The following is a 27,175-nucleotide window of genomic DNA, read 5'->3' on the forward strand; positions in this document are numbered from 1 at the left end:
GCCAGAGGGTGTCATTGCTGTGCCTGTTCCATCTTTGAGCCCTTGCCCCATGAGAGGAAGGGCCATTAAAAAGCCAGACCAGAAACTCTGCTGCTGATGCTTTCTAACACGTAACTAACTCTTGGGGCCACGTGTCTTAAAGATTACATGGTGACCTAACAGGAAATGGCCCCCACAGGAGAACTTAAGACGGTGAAGGTAAAAGGGTCTCCAAATCCTGCTAGTTGTCTGAAAAGAACCTGCAGGGTTATCAACGGCCTGTACCGCACAGCAGAAAAGGATTCTTCCAGAGAAGAGATCAATAAAACTTTGACAAATGCTTCAGTGTTGGCATTAACTAGGGAAATTTAAAATTTGAGAGGAAAGGGAGTTTTCTAATTAAGTAAACATCTATTACTGCTCCCTTCAGAGTGTGATTAAAACTGCTTTAGAAAAATCACCAAAGAGAAGGTATTTCAAAACCTTCCAACATTTTAAATTCAGCATCTCTCCTTTGCTATTGTGTTAAACTATGGTAGAAGTCTGTCTGCAATATGGCTATTTCTTTGGGAAGGCAATTAATTATAAAACACACCAAAACACAATACTTTTATACAGGCACATGCACACATGCACGCACACACACACATTCTTTCTTACATATTATTATGTTAACTTTAGGTTTTTCCCAAATCTTCTCAGTGTCTTCACAAGTGTAATCAAGATTAATAATCTAAATGCAAACAGTGATGTGTCTTTTTGCAAATTAGTATACAGTTTCAAATCTACCTGTTTACAATTTTCTTCCAAGTTTCCTTCTCCAGGCCCAGAGCAGGTCGAGGCCGCCCTTATGGGTAAATCTTCCCCTACTCGACTATGCTAAAGCAGGATGGACAGACAGGAGAGGGGCAGGGTTTAATCAGAGGCAAGAAGCACACACTTAAAACCATGGTTATTGATAAGCTCCCAAGTGTTTGGCTTAGTTTCTAAAGTCATGTGTGTGTATATATATATACACATATATATATGAAAGAGAGAGAGAGATTGTATAATCTAAAAGTCTATGAATAGTTGTCAGTAATGCCTAACGTGGTTCCCTACTGAAAAATAGTAATAGAACAGTAACAGGATTCTTAAGAATAATATCAGTAACTACCAGTTTTAAATCTCAATCATCCCCTAAGTCCTTCATAATCACAACCCCTCCTGGAAGTAGGGCTCTTGCAAAGAGATTAAAGTGAGACTTGAGCAAGGCAGTCACAATTAAGCTAAGATTCAAATCTCATTCAATGGTATTAAAACTCTGAGCTTTTAGATTAGGACAGCTGCCTATCTATAATCAGAGATTTACATTTTTTTCAATTAGCAATGCCAACTTTCGAAAGCTGTTTATATACTTCTCCTCCTCCAGGCAACAGCATCTTCATCATTTTTAGCTTTCTGTGTCATGCCATTATTCCCTGCATTTCTCAAAACAACCTTTGGGGGCCAAACCTGTTAGTTCATTTGACAAAGCCAGTGCTCAGTGTTAGAGAATCACATAAGGAAACACACAGGGATTCTGAGCCTGAAAATATAAACACACCATTAAAAATTCTATTGTCATTACTGCATTCCTTTTGACTTAACAGGGAAAAAGAAATCTCCCTAATGCTGGAAAAAATGTGAAGCAGCAGCAAACCAAAGCAACCCTCAAAGAGTAACAGCTTAAACTACAAAAACAAAGCAGTATTTATCTAGGATTTTATATGCTCTATTGTAATTGGTCCTCCCAATAGTGACTAAAGCAAGTACCATTATTCCTATTTTATGGATTTTAAACAAGAATTCAGAGGCTAAAAAGCCTCTAAAAAGCAGCAGAGGCAGAAGTCAATAGAGGTCAAACTCTAGAATCTACTTTCTTCTGTGAATATATTGTACTGCCTCAACACACACAGCGCCTTAAGAAAGGTCTAGTGTGCCTCTTTATAATTTGGCCAACACAGCTATAAGGGCTCTCAGAGTTAAAAAATGGAAACAGTTACTTCAGGAATACAGCAGGCCAGTTAGAGTCTGGGTGGGGTTTTCCCACCGAGTCCAAGTCAGTCTTGGCCAGCGAAGCACACCTCACTGGTGACAGGCTTGGGCTTCAGTTTTGCTTGTGCTTCTTCCCTCCTTCACATCTTAAATATTTAAACACCCAACTCTCTCCAATATGAAACACCCTAGAACACTGACATAAAAGGGAAAACAAAATATTAAAAACGCTTAAGTCAGCAAAGCAGAGTTGTATCAGCTTAAACTGATTCTAATGTACTTTCCCAAATATGAGATACGGAGAACCAAATATGAGATACGGAGAACAAGTTACACCACCTGCAAACTTCCCAAGTATTGGTTGTATAAAATTAGTACTGTCTGATGATACAGCCAAAATGAGAGTTTACTAAATTGATTTCAGACTGTAGGGTGCTTCTAGTATTTAGAAGGTAACACCTCACTCTACTCTTAGGAAATTAAATCAGAACACCAACAGGAGAATTTGGTTCATAATCAGAAAGTGCTTTTAAATCACCAAGATGTTCTCCTAGTACCTGATACATTCTGTAAATGACAGGTGAGTCAAAACATACTTCTACTTAAAAGAGATAAGTAAGCATATCTTTAAAGCATTAAATTATCCAGATAAAAATGGTGCCTGTTTTCTTTTTCTATAGCTTTAAAATAATGACAATTTTAATCTTAGCATAGAGTGATGTAGACCATATCACAATTTCTAAGTATTTTAACTTATTTAGGCATGACATTCATTTAGACAATATTTCCAACACATCTCAAGTTCTTGGATAAGGCAGTTGGATCACTTACAATAGCATCTATACCTGTATGAAATATGCAGTGGATGGAACATCAAAACAGGGCATTTAAATAGAAGTAGCTCTAACTCCAGGAAAGATTAATCTGCAGTGCCTTAATGCACAGTTTGTGAGAGGCAGCTATGGGGCAAAGGAACATATATTTGAATATTGTGCTTTAACAAGCCTATTTAAATCAAGTAACAGTACTTTACTAGCCAGGGCTAGATGGATACAACTTAAAGCCAAACAATCTAATCCACAGATATCTTGGATGATTAAAAAGCAAAGATGCATCTGCTAAACTGAACCCAACACAAATGTGTCGTTAGGTAAGAAAGTGCCTAAGGAATTACCAAATAACTAACCATGGAAGATTCATGCCAACCCACTGAAAAGGAGACCAAAGCCTTGGGTGGCAGAACACTAAGGTGGACCCCAAGATTCCAGCCTCCTGGTGAGTAAGCCCTGCACAATCCCCTCTCCTAAGGTGAGTGATGAACACCATTCCCACAATTACCTTACAAGGACGAAGGGATTTTGCCGGTACAATTAGTCCCTCCCTAATCAGTTGATTTTTGGTTAAAGGGCAGATTATCCTGGGTGGATCTGACCTAATCAGGTGAGCCACTGCAAGCAGTCACAGAGATTAACATGAGAATCTCCTGCTGGTTTCTTTGTAATTTATCTTTTGTTCTTAAAGAATAATTTTGTTGAACAGAGAATTCTTAGTTGACTTTTCTTTGCTTTCAGCACCATTAAAGTCAACAGGCTGCCTTCGTTCTCCAAGGTTTTGGATGAGAAAGCAGCTGTTTGTCTTACTGAGGATCTGGGCTATGCTGAGCCGCTTCCTTGGGCAGCTCCCATGAGCTTCTGTTTCATTTTCAGCAGTTTGATTATGTCTAGGTGTGAATCTTTTTTTTTTTTTCTTTTTCTTAAAGTGTACTTGGATTTGGTTGAGCTTCTTAGATGTGCAGATTAATGTTTTTCATAAAATTTAGGAAATTTTAGGACATTATGTCTTCTGCTGGCTTTGCAGAAGCAAATTGCCAGGCCAGGTATGGGAGTGGCCTCCATGAGCTGTGACCGCCCCCTGCTGACAGTGGGCAAAAAAACAGGTACCATAGCCCTCACCAGTAATGAACTGACTTAGGCCAAGAACCAGGGAGTTGGAAGAGAATCCTACGTCTCAAGTGAGACTGAAGACCCAGGCAATATCTTGATTTCTGTCTGGGAAGACTAAGCAGAGAATCCAGAGAACATGTGCCAGACTTCTAACCCACAGAATTGTGAGATTATAAATTTTTGTAGTTTGAATCAGCTAAGTCTGTGGTAATAGGTTATGCAATATGAAACTAATATAGAAGCCAATAGAGGAGAACTTCCAAGCCTGTGGTTTTGAAAATGGTGACTTTGAAATGTTATTTGAAATTAGATCATTTCTCTTCAGGTACTTATTCATTAATTCATTTAAAATACTTCTTAAAATGCTTACTTTGTTCCTATAGGTATCATTCTAGGTGTTGGGCATAAGTAGGGAGATGGGGGAGGTTCAGGGAACAGCAAGACCAGGCCTGGTCCTAAAGATGATGAGGACCTAGCTGGGGTCTTGTGAAAACCAGCAGCAACAGGTCAAGACCACATCAGCAGTCTATAGGTCTGAGGGTCAATCTTAGGGGAAGTGGTCTAAAATAACAGGCTGCTTATTAAAGTGTTATACTTATTAAATAAGTGTTAATTCTTATTAACACTGTGCATTAAAAATCAGCCATGTGCGGAAGGAACTCCAATCAGACACAAAACAACGTCCATACTCCACTTTGTACTAATTAAGTCAAGTGACTTTGGGTACAGCATAGGAATTGAGACTGGTTTTTATTGCAGCCAGGGCTGAGGACTACTGACAAAAAAAAAAAGCTTTTCAACTTCCTCTGAAGCCCTGGATTACTGTCCTTGAGCCCAAGTTTGAGCTCAGCCTGAAGATGAGGTGTTTTAGCAGTCCTCACAACGGGGGAGGGGAAGATGGAAGGGCAGACATGGAGGTGGAGTGCCAGTGCAGAACAGGGTTTGCACAGTAGCACAGTATGATCCAAAATAACTGAAATTAAGTGTTGAAGATCAAACAGTAAATAAGTTATGTGATCTCAGCGTTAAACATCCTAACCATAATTGACTTAAGCTAGTATTTTAAAGTGGGCTTCCCAGGTGGCACTAGTGGTAAAGAACACACCTGCCAATGCCGGAGATTTAAGGAGATGTGGGTTCAATCCCTGGGTTGGGAAGATCCCCTGGAGGAGGGCACGGCAACCCACTCCAGTATTCTTGCCTGGAGAATCTCATGGACAGAGGAGCCTGATGTGCTACAGTCCATATGGTTGCAAAGAGTTGGACGCAACTGAAGCGACTGAGCATAGTATTAAAGTAACTTGAGTGTTTTGATGTCCCAGGCTGGATAACTTTGAAACATTTCTCTAGTGTCCTGATTACAAAAGTTAGGACAATAAATCCTAGTTCAAATTTTTAATGGGCATGTCCAGAGAAAGTAGACATCATGACCACAGTCAGCTGTTCCCATACAGGCCCTAATCATGATAACACGCAAGTATTAAGTATCCTTCAGCCCCACAGGAGGGAACACTTGAGTAACACTCAATTACGAAACACAAACTCACATAGACACACACATATTTACTTGCTATGCCTAAATACAGGAAGGTTTTTGTATACATTGGTTGATCTATGATTTTGAAAACCGTAACAGAAATACTTTGACTTTCCAATCAACCAAATCATTTTACCACCTCCTACTGTACCCCTCTAATCCCAAAGAGGCTTAATAGTTAAAGGTTGCCAGTGAAATGTTCTTTTGATAAATACTGAAAAATTTTATAAAAGGATCATAAATTTAAAATATTATTTAATACCAGAACAATAATTTTGAATGAGTGCATTAATAAAATTCATCCTTGTTTCTTTAACCTTGGAGAACTTCGTTTATAATTAATACTATATAATGGCTGGAGAATTATATGGGCTGTAATTCTCCCAAAGAAACATTATGGGTGATTCTTTGATTCTCCTCCTTGGACTCTAGGAGGCAGGTGCTAAGCAGGTAGGTGTTCAGGTGCAAAGCAATCTTGCTAACACTGCTTAGAATCATCCTTAACCCTGCCTTGACCTAAGTGGTCCACATTATTAATTCTATCCCAAGGCCAAAGGACTATTTTGGCTATAGAGTTGGCTATGAAGGAAGTATACTAGGGGGAGAAAAATGCAAGGTTCATGATTATACACAAATAATCAAAATCAAATACTTTTAGTCTAAAAGTAGAACTGAGAAATCTGACTTAAAAGTAATTTTTAAAGGCTAGTTGGGCTAGTTAGTTTACATATAAAGTAAAAGAATGATGGCCATGTGTGAAACTCAAACACAGAAGAACAGGACATGGACAGGAAGAGAATAGAAGCAATAAGCACAGTGATAACTCACACTTCCTGTGTGCTTATCACATGTCAGGAACTGACCATGCTTTCAACATGTATGAATTCATCTTCATAGTAGTCCTGAGGCAGAATACTACCTAGGAATAGAAATGCTAACATCCTGTGCTCCCTTAAACTGCATTACCTGCCTCTCAATGTGCCATGAGCAAGTATTTATCTTTAGCTGATTAAAAAAAAGCAACAATACAACATTTTGGTATCAGGGTGTCTCCCATGACACAAGATTTCAGGTTTTCATTTTGATACGGAAAGACTGGAATAAGGTGGTCCTGGACAGAGAAGATAGGGGTAGGAGCAAAGTCTTGGTTTCGTAGAAAAGGAAAGAGAGAGGTTTGCATGTAGGTATGGAGGTGGTTTGAACATTCCCATAAATTCCTCTAATTCACACCTAAGAAAAGGCTGTGATTAAAGCTGTGCCTGGCGCTTTGGGACATACCTTTCTCACGTCTGAACTCTTTGGTTCTGTTGTCCAGGTTATAATTCTAGAAACAGCAAGCCTTGTCTCACTAGAGTTTATGAAATCTGTTGGGTCCATCTGCCTGGCAAGAGACTCAATGTACTTCAGGATTGCAACTTTGACCTGAAAGAACCAGTAATTACAAACAGTAAGTACACTTCACACATTTTTGAACAGGACTCTTATTGGTGCTCAGAGAAGTACACACGACCTGGACTTATGTTCCTACACAGGGAGCCTGCAGCAGGGAAAAGCATGGATGACTGACCCGGAAGTCTGGGACAGGAAGGGGGCCCTGCATTTAAGCAGGCCCTGATCTTCTGACACGCCAGGACACTTGCTGAGCAAGAGCCCACTCGGGGGGACCGAGGGACCCCCAGTTCTGCCACTGACAGAGTGGGCACGAACAACTCTATGTTTTGATTTTTAGCCACTCTAGGCCAGGTCTTGCAAGGCAGCACTGAAGGCAATCAGGGTGATGTTCTGCCCTAACTTCTCCACTGATATCTCACTTGGCTTTGACCTCAGGAGAAACAGGCTATTATTTATTGAAGGTGAAGGTGAAGTCACTCAGTCATGTCCAACTCTTTGCAACCCCATGGACTGTAGTCTACCAGGCTCCTCTGTCCATGGGATTTTTCCAGGCAAGAATACTGGAGTGGGTTGCCATTTCCTTCTCCAGGAGATCTTCCCGATCCAGGGATTGAACCTGGGTCTCCCACATTGTAGGCAGATGCTTTACTGTCTGAGCCACCAGGGAAGTAGGCTTCTCCTAAAACCTTGATGGGAGAAGGAAATGGCAACGCTCTCCAGTATTCTTGCTTGGAGAATCCTGTGGACAGAGGAGCCTAGAGGGCTGCTGTCCATAGGGTTGCAGAGTTGGAGCAGGCATGCATGCATTGGAGAAGGAAATGACAACGCACTCCAGTATTCTTGCCTGGAGAATCCCAGGGACAGAGGAGCCTGGTGGGCTGCCATTTACGGGGTCGCATAGAGTCGGACACGACTGAAGCGACTTAGCAGCAGCAGCAGCAAAACCTTGACAGAAACTGGTGATCAAAGAATGGACAGTGTACCTGATCTGATTCAAAGGAACACATCCTCCTTCAAATACTATCAGTCTTGTTCTTACATTTTTTACATTACAAAACATCTAACAGCTAATTTACCTGTGTTATAATGTTAATGTTAAAAACATTCTAATAAGATAGCTATTTCAATACATCAAAATTTCCTAGTTTAAACATTAACTGTGAAACAGTAATAACACGCAAATGTTGGTGAGGACGTGAAATAATTGGGAGTTCTCAGACACTGCTGGCCGGAATATAATATGGTACAACCATCTCAGCAGTCTGAAATACAGTGAAGCACATCCTTACCGAGTAAACCAGCACTAGGCACCACACCAAGAGAAAAGGGCACACGGTGCTCATAGCAGATTTACTAACAGCCAAATATGAGTCATGTCTGAAAAAGTATAGTTTAAGCAAATTTGAATTCTAGAAGTTGAACTATAATGACAAAGTTACTGACCTTGAGGTTAGGAGTTTGAGTCTGATCCACAATAAATCGCATCAAAATGTTAAATTGTTGATCAAATGGAAAGGAGTCCCTAGGTTTATAAAAAGAAGAAAGTATTTTAAAAGAAAGATTTCTTACAAGAAGTAATGTAAAATCATGTAAGAAACTAAAAAACAGATTAACACACGTAAAAAGCAAACCTGTTTACTTTTAAACATTACTTTTCATTTTATGTAATAAATACTAAAGTAATACACATAACATAGAAAAGTTAGAAAAAGAGAAATCTTCTTAGAAGTCCCAAAACACATAAACGAAGCAATGAAGTAAGGAAGAAATGCTTACTTGCCTTCTCAGGATTTGTTTAGCTCCTTCTCCAGGTACCTTCTGGAAAACTGCTCACTTAAGAAAGAGCTCCAACACCCAAGCCTACCCTTTATACCCTGACGAGGCTGCCTGCACCATCTATCCCCTGAGGTCTTTGCTGGGTAATAGCCTGTGAGCCAACTGTGTGCGTCAGCAGAGACGAGTGCCTGGGGACACTCACCAGACACACGCCTGCCAGCTACAGACATACACAGCAGCCTGTGGCCCTAAGAGTCCCACTCCAGCTCCACTTCTCACTTGGGACCGATTCTGTGTCTTGTCATCATCTCGTGTATGTGATCCAACTGGGTAGCCTTGAGGGCTCTTGGAGAATGAAAGTTAGCACTCCCTTCCTTAAAAATTACCCATATGATTTTAAAACTGCCCAAAGGATCCCTTGTTCCTGATGCAGACATGCCTTCCATGGTAATAGGAAAGATAATGCAACAGAAAAACATATTATATTGAGGCTGAGTATATGTATTGCTCTCTTTAGACTCCCTTTAAGAGACTTTTCTCAGTGTACAAAAGTATAGTGAAAATAAAAGGGATGTAGGGTTACGTCTATAAAATCACAGGACTGATCTGAAATTTAAATAAAATAATACAAGAAAAATATAAAGTGTATGGTACACACTGGGTCTTAGTAGTACCATCATTATACTGATTAATAAAAAGTAAACAATCCAACAGCACATCCTTTTGTCCCACAACTATCTGTATCCAGGAGGCTCTGAGGACCACTTCTGGAGGCAAAACATACTTAATATACATGATTTAAGTGACTCATATTGGCTACACATCAAAGAAATAACACATAGAACACCTCCCCCTTTTCCCACAGCAAACGGAGGGTGGACGTCTTAGGCATTCACCAGAATAATGCCAACTCAAAGATGTATGTATTTCATCTCATGAATTGTTGGGAATTTCAATGCTAACAAGAGAATATGGGTATTAAGTCAGAAAGAAGATATTCAAGTGGGTGACAAAAACTACAGGTAACAGAGTGACAAGAAACCATCTACAAAGAGTTTCCTAATGTCAAAATGGTCTAGTTCCCTCCTCCCCAACCAAATAGACATTTTTCCAAAGATGATATACAAATGGCCAAAAAGTACACAAAAAAGTGCTCAACATCACTGATTATTAGAAAAATGCAAATAAAAACTACAGTGAGATATTGTCTCATACTTGTTAGACGGCTATTATCAAAAAGATAACTGCTGCTGGTGGAAATGTAAATTGGTGCAGCCACTATGGAAAACAGTAAGGATGCTTCTCAAAAAACTAAAACTAGGGAGTTCCCTGGTAGCCTAATTGTTAGGATTCCGGGCTTTCGCTTCTCTGATCCATGTTCAATTTAAGATCAGGAAACTGAGATCCCACAAGCCACAGTGTGTGGCCAAAAAACAAAAAAAGGAGAGAGAGCCATCTGACCTCTGTTCCCTGCAGCACCATTCACAATCACCGAGGCACGAAAACAACCTCAGTGTGTTGATGGGTGAATGGATAAAGAAAATGTGGTGCGTATATAAACAGAATATTATTTCACCATAAAAAAGAAGGAAACTATGCCATTTGTGACAACATGGATGAAACTTGAGGGTATTATGCTACGTGAAATAAGTCAGAGAAAGACAAATACTGTATGATATCACTTATCTACAGAATTAAAAAAAAAAAAAGTCAAACCCATAGAAACAGAGAGTAGAATGGTGGTTGCCAGACCCTAGGGATGGAGGAGATGGGGAGATACTGGTCAAAGGGCACAAACTTCCAGTTACAGTTATGACATGAATAAGTTCTAGGGGTCAAACATATAGCATGTTGATCACAGGTAATGATATTGTATCATACACTTGTTAAGAGAATGTATCTTAAATGTTTTTTACCACATATGCAACAAAAAATAGTAATTAAGTGAGGTGAAGGATATAAATATTAACACTGTACTAATCATTTAGCAATATACACATGTATCAAATCCTCATGCTGTACACTTAAAACTTACATGATGCCATATGTCATTATATATCAAAAGCTGGGAGAACACAATCTTGCCCCAAACACTTGCCTTGTGACATCAAGAGCCTTCTGAACTTTTGCTTGCACAGATCCAAGTAAATCCGCTCCCATTTTCTTCAGTAATTGTGTGAGAAGAACAAAAAGCCAGTCTTGCAGGTCATCCTTATGAATTATTATAAAATCCACAAGGGTCTCCAAAAACATACTGAAAACCTAGACACAAAGGGAAACCAAGTATTTCACATGTTTAATTCATAATTTCCTCCCAAGTCTTCAAAACGTGAAAATGCCCAATTGGCCTTTGCCCAGACTCCTAACTTCGGTGACAATGTTAACAACTGGACACGGCATAGACGGCAAACGTAGTACCGAAAAGAGATAAAGGAAAAGGGGTTGGAACTTACTCTCTGTTGTGAATTCCACCGCAAACCAGGCCATGCAACGAAACAGAGTCCATGTTAGTCCACAGTGAAGTCATATCATTTTCATGCAGTTTCCTAAAAGGCCTGAAAAGGCTATGAACTGACAAAATCCTCTCCCCTCCCTCTACATGCCTTTAAAATCCAGTACAGAGAGATATTAACTTTGTTGAAAAGTATGAGTCTAATCTTGGAGGCCAGCCTTCCTTCCTTCCTTCTCTCTCTCTTTAAAAAACCCTTTTAACCACTATATTTATTTCATTTCTAGCATTCAACAACTATTACTGTAGGGTAAGGAAAAAAAAACTTGCATACCTATTGCTTTTCATTTCTATCATCTATTTTGATGTATGCCAATTCAGATACTACAAAGTGTTATCTCTATAAAAAGATATTATAAAAACTATACTAATATTATCAAAGAGTACAGCTTAGAATAAAACAGACTGACAGCTGACATAATTCTCACACCACGGTGCGATCATCACTGCTACCTCCTGTGAGACAAAGTTCACAGTGGCTTATCCCTGAACCAATTTCAGAGAGGTAAATGGTAGCACTGTGTCCCTATTTGGTTAATGAGTTGTGTTCTGCTGGGACAAACCAGCTATTGTAGACTTACTCAGTTATAGCGCAGGAACTATTAACCACCAGGGGTCTCTCGGGAGACAGCTCAGAGAGAAGTCAATGAGTCCCAGCTGCAGGACTCCTGGCTTAGCACTAAGGCAGCTAGCAAATATTAACTAAACTGAGACCTCCAAACTCACTGTACAAGAGCCTTCTGATGGAAACAAATTTCCTTCTTTATCCTCACATTCTTTATCCTCATGTTCTGAATCAGCAATCTAGAGGTGACAGGTAATAGAAATTTCATCAATGTCCAAATCCACCTAATATCCCTTATGCTATATATCTTACGAGTCTTATGCTTTAAATCTTACTGCTCATAATATTATCTTACAGAAAATCTTGATAATTTTATCTCTGAACATCTATGTGGCTTTTAAAATCGATGCTTCTTGGACTTTATTAATATTGTGAATGTCAACCTTGTTGTGAGGGTCAAAACAGGAATTTTAAGACGTGTTTCAAGACCAATACTGAGGAGAATTGTTGCCCCCCAGCAAAAAATAGGAGAATCCCTGTGTTCACTCTCCCCTGCTCTGGTGAGCATCTCAGAAGCAAGGGAGGGGTGCAATGTTTTCTGTACCCCTAACCCAGAGTGGGTGCTCAGCCAGTGTGGAATGAGAGCACAGCAGGTGGATGACTGACATTTCATGGACAATTTCCACAAGGAGGAAAGGGCAGGAAAAGAAGGGAGATGATGACTGCCTAGGCTTCTGGCCATGACAGGTTTCCTTCCCCTGGTAGGACTTAGAAGAGACCATTTTTACTAGGAAAACGATAGTATAAGATAGTTAAAGCTTGCACATCAAGTATTTTAAGATTTGCTTGTGTTGATTTTAGGTTTTCTCAATTTCTATGGAAGTTGAACAGTTCTATGAAGACCCTACAAGACGTTTTAGAACTAACATCCAAAAAAGATGTCCTTTTCATTATAGGGGACTGGAATGCAAAAGTAGAAGTCAAGAAACACCTGGAGCAACATGCAAATTTGGCCCTGGAGTACAGAATGAAGCAGGGCAAAGGCTAATAGAGTTTTGCCAAGAGAACGCACTGGTCATAGCAAACACCCTCTTCCAATGACACAAGAGAAGACTCTACACATGGACATCACTAGATGGCTAATGCCGAAATCAGGTTAATTATATTCTTTGCAGCCAAAGATGGAGAAGCTCTATACAGTCAGCAAAAACAAGACTGGAAGTGGACTGTGGCTCAGATCATGAACTCCTTATTGCCAAATTCAGACTTAAATTGAAGAAAGTGGGGAAAACCACTAGACCATTCAGGTATGACCTAAATCAAATACCTTATGATTATACAGTGGAAGTGACAAATAGATTTAAGGGACTAGATCTGATAGACAGTGCCTGATGAACTATGGACAGAGGTTCATGATATTGTACAGGAGACAGGGATCCCCAAGACCCAAGACCATCCCCAAGAAAAAGAAACACAAAAAAGCAAAATGGCTGTCTGAGGAGGCCTTACAAATAGCTGAGAAAAGAAGAGAAGCGAAAAGCAAAGGAGAGGAGGAAAGATATACCCATTTGAATGCAGAGTTCCAAAGAATAGCAAGGAGAGATAAGAAAGCCTTCCTCAGTGATCAGTGCAAAGAAATAGAGGAAAATAATAGAATGGGAAAGACTAGAGATCTCTTAAAGATAAATTAGAGATACCAAGGGAACATTTCATGCGATGCTATGCTATGCTAAGTCACTTCAGTCATGTCTGACTCTGTGCGACCCCATAGACGGCAGCCCACCAGGCTCCCCCATCCCTGGGATTCTCCAGGCAAGAACACTGGAGTGGGTTGCCATTTCCTTCTCCAATGCACGAAAGTGAAAAGTGAAAGTGAAGTCGCTCAGTCGTGTCCGACTCTTAGAGACCCCATGGACTGCAGCCTAACAGGCTCCTCTGTTCATGGGATTTTCCAAGCAAGAGTACTGGAGTGGGGTGCCATTGCCTTCTCCGACATTTCATGCGAAGATGGGCTCAATAAGGACAGAAATGGTATGGACCTAACAGAAGCAGAAGATATTAAGAAGAGGTGGCGAGAATACACAGAAGAACTGTACAAAAAAGATCTTCATGACCCAGATAATCACAATGGTGTGATCACTGACCTAGAGCCAGACATCCTGGAATGTGAAGTCAAGTGGGCCTTAGAAAGCATCACTACAAACAAAGCTAGTGGAGGTGATAGAATTCCAGTTGAGCTATTTCAAATCCTGAAAGATGATGCTGTGAAAGTGCTGCACTCAATATGCCAGCAAATTTGGAAAACTCAGCAGTGGCCACAGGACTGGAAAAAGTCAGTTTTCATTCCAATCCCAAAGAAAGGCAATGGCAAAGAATGCTCAAACTACTGCACAATGCACTCATCTTACATGCTAGTAAAGTAATGCTCAAAATTCTCCAAGTTAGGCTTCAGCAATACTTGAACTGTGAACTTCCAGATGTTTAAGCTGGTTTAGAAAAGGCAGAGGAACCAGAGATCAAATTGCCAACATCCACTGGATCATCGAAAAAGCAAGAGAGTTCCAGAAAAACATCTATTTCTGCTTTATTGACTATGCCAAAGCCTTTGACTGTGTGGATCACAAAAAACTGTGGAGAATTCTGAAAGAGACGGGAATACCAGACCACCTGACCTGCCTCTTGAGAAACCTGTATGCAGGTCAGGAAGCGACAGTTAGAACTGGACATGGCACAACAGACTGGTTCCAAATTCGGAAAGGAATACATCAAGGCTGTATATTATCACCCTGCTTATTTAACTTATTATATGCCGACTACATCATGAGAAACGCTGGGCTGAAAGAAGCACAAGCTGGAACCAAGATTGTCAGGAGAAATATCCATAACCTCAGATATGCAGATGACACCACTCTTATGGCAAAAAGCGAAGAACTAAAGAGCCTCTTGATGAAAGTGAAAGAGGAGAGTGAAAAAGTTGGCTTAAAGCTCAACATTCAGAAAACTAAGATCATGGCATCTGGTCCCATCACTTCATGGCAATTAGATGGGGACACAGTGGAAATAGTGGCAGAGTTTATTTTTTGGGGGCTCCAAAATCAGTGCAGATGGTGACTGCAGCCATGAAATTAAAAGATGCATACTCCTTGGAAGGCAAGTTATGGCCAACCCAGACAGCAAATTAAAAAGTGGAGACATTACTTTGCCAACCAAGGTCTGTCTAGTCAAGGCTATGGTTTTTCCAGTAGTCATGTATGGATGTGAGAGTTGGACTATAAAGAAAGCTGAGCACTGAAGAACTGATGCTATTGAACTGTGGTGTTGGAGAAGACTCTTGAGAGTCCCTTGGACTGCAAGGAGGTCCAACCAGTCCATCCTAAAGGAGACCAGTCCTGAGTGTTCATTGGAAGGACTGATGTTGAAGCTGAAACTCCAATACTTTGGCCACCTGATGCCAAGAACTGACTCATTTGAAAAGACTCTGATGCTGGGAAAGATGAGGGCAGGAGGAGAAGGGGACGACAGAGGATGAGATGGTTGGATGGCATCACTGACTTGATGGACATGAGTTCAGGTAAACTCTGTGAGTTGGTGATGGACAGGGAGGCCTGGCGTGCTGTGGTCCATGGGGTTGCAAGGAGTTGGACATGACTGAGCAACTGAACTGAACTGAACTGAAGGTTGTTTTGGTCCTTTATCCACCCTTTTACTTTCCTGATATCTTCACTCCTCTTGTTTTCTGTCTCTAAAACCATCCAACACCTTCAAAGGCTTCCTCCCAAACTCTGGCTTTTATTTAAAATCTAGACTCCGAGTAAACTTTTGTCAAGGGTCTTGCTCTCAGCTCCACTCCTAGAAAGGGCTTGTCTCTCACTCTGGGGTACTCAGCAGGGTGCCCTTGTCAAAAGGCGGCCCTCAGGCCCCCCAGAGGCATGGGCATCAGCTGGGTGGCCACCGTCTAGCAAATTCTTAGAAGTGGCAATCTATTTGGAGAAATATTTGATGTGGCTTTTCAGTAAATCCATTCTATAAATGCTATCATTTTTCTATCTTGTTCTATACAGACAAATTGTACATGGGTACCAAAAAAATATTTGTATACTTGATTATTTTCTTCACTACTGTAACTTTCTAAAAAGGCGTTATAATACACTGTTACCTCCTAGCATCCAGCCTACGTACTTCCATGAAGTATGCAAAACTGTTCGCTGAGTGAATAAAAGACTACATCTGATTCTCTACAGGGTAATCCTTACATGAAATGCACTTTATTAATGACACTGTATGGACAAGAGAAGTTTCTAAGAATTCTGTCTTCAAAAGATATAAACTACTGTTAAAATAAGTCTGGAAGGGCTACACTGCATGGCGGGGCTGTTCTCCCACTCTGAAGTAGTGTATTATATAGAAAGACATGCAAAGAGGTTACAAGTGGGCAGGTTCTCAGACCTTACCTTGCTGTGAGGGTCAGCAAACATTCGGGTGAAAATCTCACACAATCTTTTCAATTCTACTCGACTAGGAAATAAAATGAAATCAATTTAATATTTAATAAGTCAACACTGAAAGTAGTTATAGCTTCTCTAAATCCTTTTATTTCATTTAACATGTTTTACCTAATTTTTATGTAACACCTTTTTTTCTACAAATGAATTATCTAAATTTTAATTTGACGGAATTACACAGGAATAAGAAATCACACCAATTCTGGTCTTGTTCTAAAATGAAACTGAATCTCAGAGTGTGATCACGTAAGTTTACACACATGCACATATGGCAAAGCCAGACACCAAATCCTGCTCACTTCATTTCCACACGCAACAGATGAAAGGTAGTCGGGTCAATTCAGAAAAGCATGTGCAGCGGGGTCAGACAGACCTGGATTTTAGTCTCACTTCTGTTTTAGTCAAAGTACTGTGATATCTTTATACCCATTTCAGTACCACAAACCACTGCTAACTCTCTACCTGCTACAGCACCTGAGCCAAGCACACACTCACTTCACATCAGTGCCCCTATGACGTTTCCTACCCTGAACTGCACTACCGAATCCTGTCTGTACTTCAAATTTTGATCAGAAAGTGTTACCTTCTTCCCCATACCATGCCCTCTCAGATCCAGTGGTCCTTTTAACATTGCTAACAATGAGATCCAGACCAGACTAATGTTAATCAATAGATTCCTAGAGCTTCTTCAATGGACACTTGAAGAACACTAAGAACCAAGAAACTGGGGCCACCAGAATTAAGGAGATTATTGGAGAATAAGGACATTTCATCGTTTTTGTTTTCTGACAGATCACTAGACCACCAGAGGTGACCTACACTTCAGCAGGAATGTGCATGCACAGAATCAAATGAATAAAGGGGGGCAGGGAGTTTAGGTGGCAGGAAGGAATATGGCAGGGGTCACACTGACTATAGATGGCCACACTTGAAGCCCAGTGACTCGTCAGTCCATGCTCACAGAGTTTTGCAGAGCCATCCATGAACAGAAACACGTAACTAGTCTCACAGCATTGCTTAAAAAAATTATCGAAAGAATGTAACAGACTATACTTCAAATATCTCTCTAACCATGAGGTTCACCCTGCAATCAATGACATATCAGTACTGTCATGGTCTTATAAAAAGCATTTCTTCTTAGATATAAAATAATGGTGTGTCAGTGGTACCTTAGATCTGATGAAATATGTTATAAACATGTGTTTTTGGTATATGCAATACATGCCTATTTTAGAAAATTTATGAAATACAGAAACAAAAACAAAAGCAAAAATAATCAATTCTAGAGATAATGCTGTACCACTTTGGAGTTCTCCATTTGAGTGTCTCTCTACTCTGCATATTTATAAAAACTATACATATGCACATGCACATGAAAACATTTTAGACTGAGACTGGCATCATTTTATTCATGTCTCTGAAGTGTAAATAAACTGTACTAACTTCAGAGTTGTTTTTATGTTTTACCTAAACCACAAACTGTTCTGAGTTTTCTCAAAACACCTACTAGACAAATCTGAGCCATGGTGAACCAAATGTTTCCTAGACCTAATAAGCTATGGAGTGTTTGCCCAATATTTAAGTTCTCTGGAAGGCAAAGACCACATCTGAGCCATCCTGGCCTCTCTTGGGCCTGCCCCATAGATGACAATGCATCCGTGTCAGGCTCAATCTGAAGGAACCTGGCCTCCCATCCTACCTCAGCGTTCTCTGGCTCTTTAGCAGGTTCTGCAGACCCAGCAGCCCTTCCTTCCTCTCAGCCCAGTTGGAGCTGGCACAGTGGTTGAGCACCTCAGCCACGTCCTCTGTCTGGCGCAGGTAGTGGGGGATACCCCCATTCCGGGAGCCATACGAGCGCTCCGAGCACACGCTGGAGGCGTCGCTGTTGGCGTCATCATCAGAATACATCCCATAGGGCTCGTATCTTCTCCTCACAGGCTTCTTCTGCCAGATCCAAGGAGGGGTTGGGGAAGAAATGGAAAGGCAACATGAGTCTTACCACACAAAATCAACAACGAAGAGTTAAATGTAGATACACACACACACAAACACACACATGGGCACATGCACCCACACCTTCCCTTTGCTTACAGATTAGGGAAATGGAAACAGAACAGCAGACTTCTGGTAGGTAGAGTGAGTAGTAAGCAGAGCAACCCACAGCAGAAGAAGGAGCGTGATCTTTAGTGCGGTGTACGGCCCTCTCAGTAACATGGACCCACCATGTGACTTCAGAAAGCCTCCTAACCTTTCCCTGAGATAATACTGATTACCATTCTCAGAGGCTTGTTGTCAGGATTAAGTGGAATTATATGCTAAACAGCCTAGCTCAGCACCTGACACACTGAGTCTGTGAGCCCACCACCCTTCCCCAACCAAAAGCAACCTGTCTTGAACATGGTCTCTAAGTAAATTTGTTTGAAAATTCATGCTCCCTTAAGAACATCTGACACTGCAATGTCAGTGGTGTAGTGTCCTATATAAAAGGATTCTCAAAAAATCTATACCATTTTTATTAATGACTCACAGTTTTACAACACTACTAGGCCTCCTTAGACTAGAATACCCACTTCATTCATGTCTCTTACCCTGAATATAAAACTATTAAGTTAAATTCCAAAATTATATAGCAAGAACTATATAAAACAGATAAAATTTAATTTCTCTAAGAGGAAAACAAGTAGCTACGGGCTTAAACTGCACCAGTGTAACTTCCTAGGAATGTGACTTGTACACACATCACAACTTACCTGGGACGGCTCTGCCTTCCACCTACTGTCCCCAGTTAATTATTAATGGCACCCTCCCTCATGCTTAAAAGTATCCTTGTTAGGATGATAATTACACAGCCATCTCATTTATACATGAACTAGATTCCTAAGATAAGGAAAATGCTGAATGTATCCACTCATGAAATAATGACGTGAGACAAAACCTAGGTTAGTAAAATGAAACACTAGGATGATAATGGACAGAACTTGATGTTGGAAAACAATGCTCAAACACATGTGAGATATGACCAGTTCTATCACTAGCAAAAGCACCACTAGTTTTCACAAAATCACAGTTCAGAACAGAACTTCTACACTAGGCTACATTTTTGTTGCTTTTACCAGCTCCTAAAGGAAATATACTCACAACAGAAAAAAAAAAGTTATAAAACAAAAGTTAAAGCACTGGTACCTTGCTCCTGGAGTCTCCTAACAGCTGTAGGCAGGAAAATATTGAAGGATGGGGAAAAAGCATAGAGAATTATGTCAGAAGCATATGTGGGGATTGTTCTTGCAACAAAAGTGTACAGCAAAACATATATTAGCAAACCAAAAATACAGGTTAGCAAGCAATTCATATCAAGCAAATAACAAAGAATGCTTTCACAATGGCATTTCCTAACCCTCTTGCACCTCTTATGAGACATTCCAGTATCTGCTCTGTAATTCTTTGCTGCAACTCTCCCCACACCACTGAGGCACATTCCAAATGTTGCTATTAACTCTGTTGTCTGTTCCTAGGAAAGCTTCTGTCCCGGGACTTCCTTTCTGTGAGGCAGGGACTGAGTACCATCCTGGCGCTGTCTTCTGAAGCAGGTCATGGGAAGAGACCAAGAGGTTTGGACAAAATATCGTAAGGGCAGTGGGAGTGTAAGGAGAGCCACAGCTCAGAGAAAAGCCCAAGTCAGGCAACGGCAAAGCCCAAATTCTTGAGTCCTGCTCTGCCTCCTGGCACTTTGTGCAGTGTTCCTGGGGCGGATCTTTAAGAAACAAGGAAACACAGCCCTCCCCCCTTCCCCAACCCCAACCGAAGTGCTGTCTCACCAAGGGCTTTGCACATCCATCACTTCTCACCCCACTGGTTCCCACTTCTTAAAAGTCCCAGAATAGGTAAGAAACAAATTCCAAATGCTGCAACTTGGAAGGAAAACCGCTTCATAAAATCTCTTGACTTGATAAAGTCTCTTGTGACTCTTGAAGTCCTACTTAAAGCAATTATCCTGAACTCCAGTACCTGCCAGGAAGAGTCCTTCCACACCCAAGGCTGATGAACAGACCTGGCTGATGAGGGGCAGCCCTCATCAGGAAAGCACTAGGAGACTGGAAGACTGCTTGCTCACAGATGTTTGTCAGAGAAACCTGGCTGAGCAAGAATAAATGAGGGAGGGCCAGGAGGGATGAGAGGTAGAATTCCTGAAGCCACACACTATGAAGTTTTGATCAAATGAAAACAGGGCTGGATTTAAAACCTCAGGATCTGAAAGCAGGGTATTATAATGCTTTTCTCTTAAAACAGTACAAGTAACACCAGAGATCAGACAGTTCTCTAAAGCATGTCTATTTTAAATGCTGAGCACATAAACCAGAAGAAACAAGAGGCTGTGTTACTACCCGCTGAAATGCAACTTTATAAGGCAAATTGACCACAAGCTGATTCTACTGAGGAACTTTTTGCTGGAAGCATAAATTTAAGGACCTCTAATCACTTTATATTGCTTTTTAAAATATTACATTATAACAATGAAAGAAAAAAACATACTCCACTAGTCCTTCATATTCTCAAAAAGTTCATCTTAAAATCTGGGAAAGTTTCTGTAAATAATGACTTAAGGACTCATTCAAACAAATAAACAAAATCATACGGAACAACTAGTGATGGTAATGGAATGCAAGAGTTTCAAACCACAAAGTCTATGACCTACTATTATACAATGATGTGCTTAGGCTATGCCATCAAAGCCCGTAAAGCAACAGAAGCAAAAGAAGGGGCAAAAAGGAAATGCTGAAAAAAAATGGATAAAAAAGGAAAAGAAGAAGCCCAATGACATCAGAGAAGCCCAATGTCATCCAAACCTCCTTGTTACTGAAGAGCAGAGAAGACACTCTTGACGTTAACGTGGCTCGAAAGGCCAGTCTTCACTTACGTACAGGGTTAAAAGTTTAAGAAGAAAGGAATAACCTAAATTTACCCAATATTTACACGATTTCAAAGAGTATCAAAGAAGACTTAGTGACCTGATTTGGAGGCTACTTCCTGTGAAGACAGAGAAAAATGTAGGTCAGTAATTCAAAGAGACTCCACACACATCGGGCCTCTTACCAAAGCATCAGCAACAGCAGCTTCCAGATCTGTACTGGTGCTCAGAACCCGCATGGCATTCACAGAACCAGGAATTCTTCCTGCCTGGCCGAGCCCAAAGCGGTCTAGGTAAAAAACAAAAGCAAAAATATATGTCATTTTAATTCAAATGTTTTCATTTCTTTGCAATGGCCCTTGCCTCATCCCATACTGGACAGAAACACTGAAAAATCCCTGGCCAGTTTTTACTGCAGTTGGCTTGTAGTTTCAACTACACTTGACTTGTTTACCAGTGGCAGAGATTACAATGTTCACATTTAATATGGTTGCATTCTGACAATTGAAATGGTTCTTTAATGATATTTTATTTTGGAAAAGTGCTGAGATATAGGCTGGAGAGGGGAACTTATTATAGAAGGGAACTGGGCCATGAGTTGAGCCTTTTCACCTATTTAGTATTCTCTCTAGTGGCAAAAGAAGCCCTGATATTTGGTCAAACTAATTAGAAAGCTCTATGGTTTGATAAATGAGTTCTAATGCAATATGTAATAAACAGATAAAATTTGAATCCAATGTATTACACTGATCTCTGTGCAAATTTTCATTACTGTCACTACTGTTTGTTATTAAGCTCAATTAATTTTAGATATCTGTTCATCATGATGCCTGCGTCACCAAAGGTTATTTAAAAATTAATATATTAAAATTATTTAATCTTCACCACAAAAAGCTAGTATCTTCACTGCAAAACATTAATCATTCAGATAATATAAATTTTTGCGAAGTCCCTCAGAGGATTTTTAAATGATAATCTTTATATGTGTGAACAAAATGGACAGAATGCAAAAAAATTTTCCAATTTTAGTGGTTCAAACAACTATTATAAGCTTATTAACCTTCATGGATAATAAAGACTCTTTTCTTTGGCCGTTCCATGAGGCTTGCAGGATCTTAGTTCCCTGACCAGAGATGGAATCCGCGCCTCTGGCAGTGAAAGCACTGAATCCAAAAAGACTAACTTTCACAAGTCCCTTTACATGAACTGTCCAGCCTTCCTTCCGAAAGGCTGAGATTAAAACAATGCAGGAGAATGTCAGTGTAAATTACACTGGTAAGGGTATCTACTGGTAAAGGTTTTTTCACTTCAGGACAGGGCTTTATTTGGACACAGATTACTCGAAACTCACTGCCCTTGTGAGTCCACGCTGCTCACCGCTGTGACAGCTCAAGACAAAGCAATCCAGTAAATGATTCTTATTTAAAATGTTAAGATTAAAAACACTTTAACAAATAAGACACTGTTTGGACAAGGAAAATCTCTGTATTTGCCATATTCTAATAATGAAGGCATTTGGTGGGGGGGAGGGAGACAGAAAGCTAAAGTCTGTCTTACATAATTGATCTTTCTTATAAAACGATATATTTAAAATTTGGATAGGTAAACAAGATATCACCTACAACCTGGTGAACTTTAATTTAGCTTTTTAAAATTGTCAGTTTTAAAACATATCTTCCACTGCCACAGAATGGGGGAAAAATTTAACTACTAATCAAAAGTTATACAATTATGAATTTTTATAGAGAAACAAAAATTGCATGTTATACTATCCCCTTTTTTAATGCAGTTGTTGATTATACTGAATGTCATCATTATGTATATGTTTAAAAGGTGATAACATGCTGTATAAAATCAATTATATCTCTCTCTATAATATAAATTATCAGTTCAAATATGAAACAGTTAGAAATTTGAGATTTATGATGCACAGTTTTATAAATGATCATTGTTCAAGTCTTTCTCTTTTTTCATTAAAAAAGGGTAGATAGTAAGGGATTTATGAGTAACAGAATGAAAGTAATCCAGTTATAAGCCATTTAGAAATTACCCAGCATAAACTTAAATAAAACATAATCTTAAAAAAAAAATAGATCTCATGCCAGCAAATCTTGCTCCAGGGATAAGAGTGATTCTTCAGACACAAAATTAAAACTGTAAGAACAAAGCAATTATTCTGTGCTTCTCAGATGTGTATAGCTTCACCACACATGGTGACTACAGATATTTATCATAGATAACTGAATCAAATCTTAAGGGGAAATGTTTGGAGTGAAGAAAATTTATAAGCCTTTTGTTTTCACCTGACCAAAATCTGCTCTATGTTCTCTCTGGTACCATTCACTTTCCAAGAGATGGATACATTTAACTGTGCCCTCAGCCTGGCCCATAATCTTTAGGGGAATGTCCTAACCAAAGAACACATAATAAAATGCATAGGTGGTTCATTTAGAGAAAAAACAGAGACACTAACTCAGTAAACTGGTCACAGTTGTCATCATCAACAGTCAGATTTAAGAGATGATGCCTCGTACTCAGTTGATAAAACTGTAGTCATGAGGGATTATTAGTTTATCAAAATGATGGCAGTTAAATCTGGCAGATTGAGCATTACTGTATGTTATTTCTGCCCTAATGGCCAACCAGGGCATTTATTTGGGTATTGTTAAAATGGGGTTGAGGCAGTGTTTCGAGTCTGCAGGCTGCAAAGGCTACCTTTGGCCTGACTTGATTATCATAATCGGAGAAGGCAATGGCAAGCCGCTCCAGTACTCTTGCCTAGAAAATCCCATGGATGGAGGAGCCTGGTAGGCTGTAGTCCATGGGGTCGCTACGAGTCGGGACACGACTAAGCGACTTCACTTTCACTTTTCACTTTCACACAATGGAGAAGGCAATGGCAACCATGACTTGTTTTTCCATAAAAGTTTCAGGGCAATCCACTTCCTTCAATCCATGTGAAAAGGGGTATGCTATAATTGAACATCTGGTGACTAAATAGTACCTCCAAGTAATGAAAACTGGACAGGAATAACTAGCATTCATAGACACCACTTTACTGGGAGCAAAGACTGAGAGACAAAAGCCTCTGTTGGATGAGGTCCATACCCCAATTCTCCTAGGGATACTTCAGGACACCTATCTGGGGCTGCTGCTTTCCTGCAGGAGGGACTGAAAGCAAGGGCGGAAGTGCTTCCCCATCCTTCTGTTTTAACATAAATATGAACACTAGATAAATGATGTCAAACAAGCTACAAAGCATCTATAGCCTATTAACAGAACCATAAACATTCAACAACTTAAAAAAACAGAAGCACACTGAGGGGGGGGAAATATGAGGTGCATCCATGCCAATTTGCTAGCGAATAAGATGGGAACAAATGTGACAATGAGCGTGAGACAGGCATGCATGAACACGTGTTCACCTGACTGCCCCACAGAGTCAGCCGTGGCGAGAGCACTAGTGGACCTGGAATGACGTCGAGAGGCTGCAGGTAAAAGGAACGGCAACACCCACAGGGTTAACACATGAGAACCTCAGACAGCAGCGGCCACAGGCCGGAGGGCACGAGGGCTGCTCCCAACACAGCCGTGCTTCCTCATGAAAAGAGATGGTGTTGGAGATGAATGGACAGCGAGCGCCGATCCCCGGCCTGTGCACCCAGCGGCCCATATCTCAGGTGCACGTCCATGACAGGAGCCACTATGGCCACCATGGACTATGCACAGGAAGGACGTCAGGGGCCACACCAGAGGGGCAGCAGCAGCATGGGTTATACCTCTCGTCGGTATGCAATGCACACGCAACCATGCACCATATACAGAAGCAAAGAAGTTCACAATGTTCTCTCAACAGAAACAGCATGAAGTCACAAGAAGGGGGCTTTTATATAGAAAATGGATAGACAACAAGCTCCTACTGTATAGCATAGGGAACTAGGTTCAATATCCTGCAATAAACCATCATGGAAAAGAATATGAACAAAAGAATGTATATAAATGTATAACTGAGTCACTCTGCTGTGTAGCAGTAATTAATACAACCCTGTAAATCAACTGTACGTCATTAAAAAATAATAAAATACTTTATGCTTCACAGAACAAAAATTGATTGATTTAAAAAAGGGGGGGTCAACAACTATAATTCCATTTTCCCTAGTCAACATGTTTGTTGTTCTGTTGCACAAATATCCTAATTATTAATTACCTCATTGTTTAACTGTTGGAAAGTTAGCTGCAGTAAGTTTAACAGCCTTCCTTGGAGAGGCAGCTCAGGACTCCGGTTGTGAGCACCAGCTCTGTGACACATGGAAGGTGGGAGAGGGCAGGTCCCGGTCAGATCCCAACTAGTTGTATGGGCCTTGGGCAAAGTACTAAACCTCTCTGTGTCTTAGTTCTCACCTGTAAAATGGGGCTAACAGTGGTACCCTCCTCTTGGGAGTTAAGAGAGTTAAGAGAGCTTATACACCAAACACTTGAAACAGTGCCAGGCACAGAATAAACCGTGGTAGCAACAGAAGCACAGTGCTGGTGGTCACAGCAATGGTCAAGCATAAACTCTACTTCACCCTTAGATGTTAAATATTATTTTACTAACAAGCCTCATAATAATCACATCAATACATCAATCTGAGAAAATACATACCAAACTCCAGACTCGTGTGGAGGGAACGACTTTTAGAAATAATTATGAAATACAGGCTTGGGTCCAAACCTGAATTTATTGACTGGAGTACCATGCAACATAAGGCTTTTTCTTACCTCAGGGGGGGGAAAAAAGTAACATGCTTCTAATCATTACTGGGAAAGAACACAGTGACTGCAACACAGGAAGTTCACAGGTTTCCCAGAGTGACACTAAGCCATGCTGCCTTCCACCTGCATAGCCAGAGCCCAGAAACCTCAAATGCTAACACACAGTTACTCATGGAATGGTAAAGCCTCAAACTCTTCAATATTACTATTTATTTAAGCTCATGTCACTTTATGAAACATGCGTATCTGCAGGATAAGAGATACTAAACAGCAAAGGTCATCTGGTCAGTGAGGATAAATTTTTATCAGCATGCAAAAGAAAAAGAAAATCCCTAATTTCTCAAGATGCACAAAAATAAGTCAGCAAGCTCTAGAACAGATATTACAAAATAATCACTTTCCTTAAATAAGGAAACTGACAAAATATTGTGTAAGACTGAAACAAACTACTCATTTCTTAAACAAGCACAATGGTATCATATCCTGAGAGTTTAAACTGGAAACAGTGTTTAAGCAACACCTGAAGGTTATGAAGCTGTCCTTTAGTTCTGTTTCAACAGAATATTCTACACAAATATGTCATGTAATGAGTTCTTATGTGTCATGTACTCAAGTGAACATCCCACAATGGAATCCAAGTGGACCCACTTACGTAAAAGCCTCACTGACAGCAGAGTCCTAAAGCCCTTAATCTTCCCAAAAGTTGTCACCGTAACCATTTAAATATATATTAATATCATTAAAATGGTCCAAAACAAGTTTTTAAGAAAAATACAGGATGTCCTAATGGTCCAGTGGTTAAGAATTCACCTTCAATGCAGGTGACACAGGTTGATCCCCGGTCCAGGAAGATTTCACATGCCACAGGGGCCCACATGCAATAACTCCTGAGCCTACACTGCAGAGCCCATGCTCTGCAACAAGAGAAGCCACTGCAATGAGAAGCCCGTGCACCACAACCAGAGAGTAACCCCCACTCACTGCAACGAGAGACAGCCTGCACAGCCGCAAAGACCCAGCCCAGCCAAAAACTACACAAAACAAAACACCCTATAAACTCAAACCCAATATGCAGTCAGCAAAACAGTTACTTCTGTTCCTTTTCTTTTAAAAAGTGAAGGTTGGCTATATAAGTTGATTCAAAGGGGGCACTAATACAAAATCTCACTGATTTATAAAGGGGGTACAAAATGAATATTAAAGTGAGTGAGAAGAAGGAAACATCACACCCTCTAAAGGGCACAGGAGGTTCTCTAAGGGGCAGCAACCTCTGGGGTTTGTACATGAATTCTCGG

At 40.3% G+C, this 27,175-nt stretch overlaps 1 protein-coding gene across 19 annotated transcripts in view; it reads right to left on the reverse strand.

Annotated features, from left to right (window-relative positions):
* CLASP1 (cytoplasmic linker associated protein 1) overlaps positions 1-27,175 on the reverse strand; it is a 272,989-nt gene that overhangs the window by 45,198 nt on the left and 200,616 nt on the right. For 4 of the 19 annotated variants that reach the window (XM_059874718.1, XM_059874713.1, XM_059874710.1 and 1 more), the window contains 8 exons: positions 21,311-21,414; positions 19,403-19,426; positions 17,919-18,163; positions 16,169-16,232; positions 10,742-10,905; positions 8,311-8,389; positions 6,754-6,897; positions 769-858 (listed from right to left, as the gene is read on the reverse strand). In XM_059874718.1, coding sequence (XP_059730701.1) covers positions 769-858; positions 6,754-6,897; positions 8,311-8,389; positions 10,742-10,905; positions 16,169-16,232; positions 17,919-18,163; positions 19,403-19,426; positions 21,311-21,414 — 914 coding nt within the window. 19 annotated transcript variants of the gene reach the window in all.

Source organism: Bos taurus, chromosome 2, assembly GCF_002263795.3.
Source record: "Bos taurus isolate L1 Dominette 01449 registration number 42190680 breed Hereford chromosome 2, ARS-UCD2.0, whole genome shotgun sequence".
In the NCBI taxonomy this organism is placed as follows: domain Eukaryota; kingdom Metazoa; phylum Chordata; class Mammalia; order Artiodactyla; family Bovidae; genus Bos; species Bos taurus.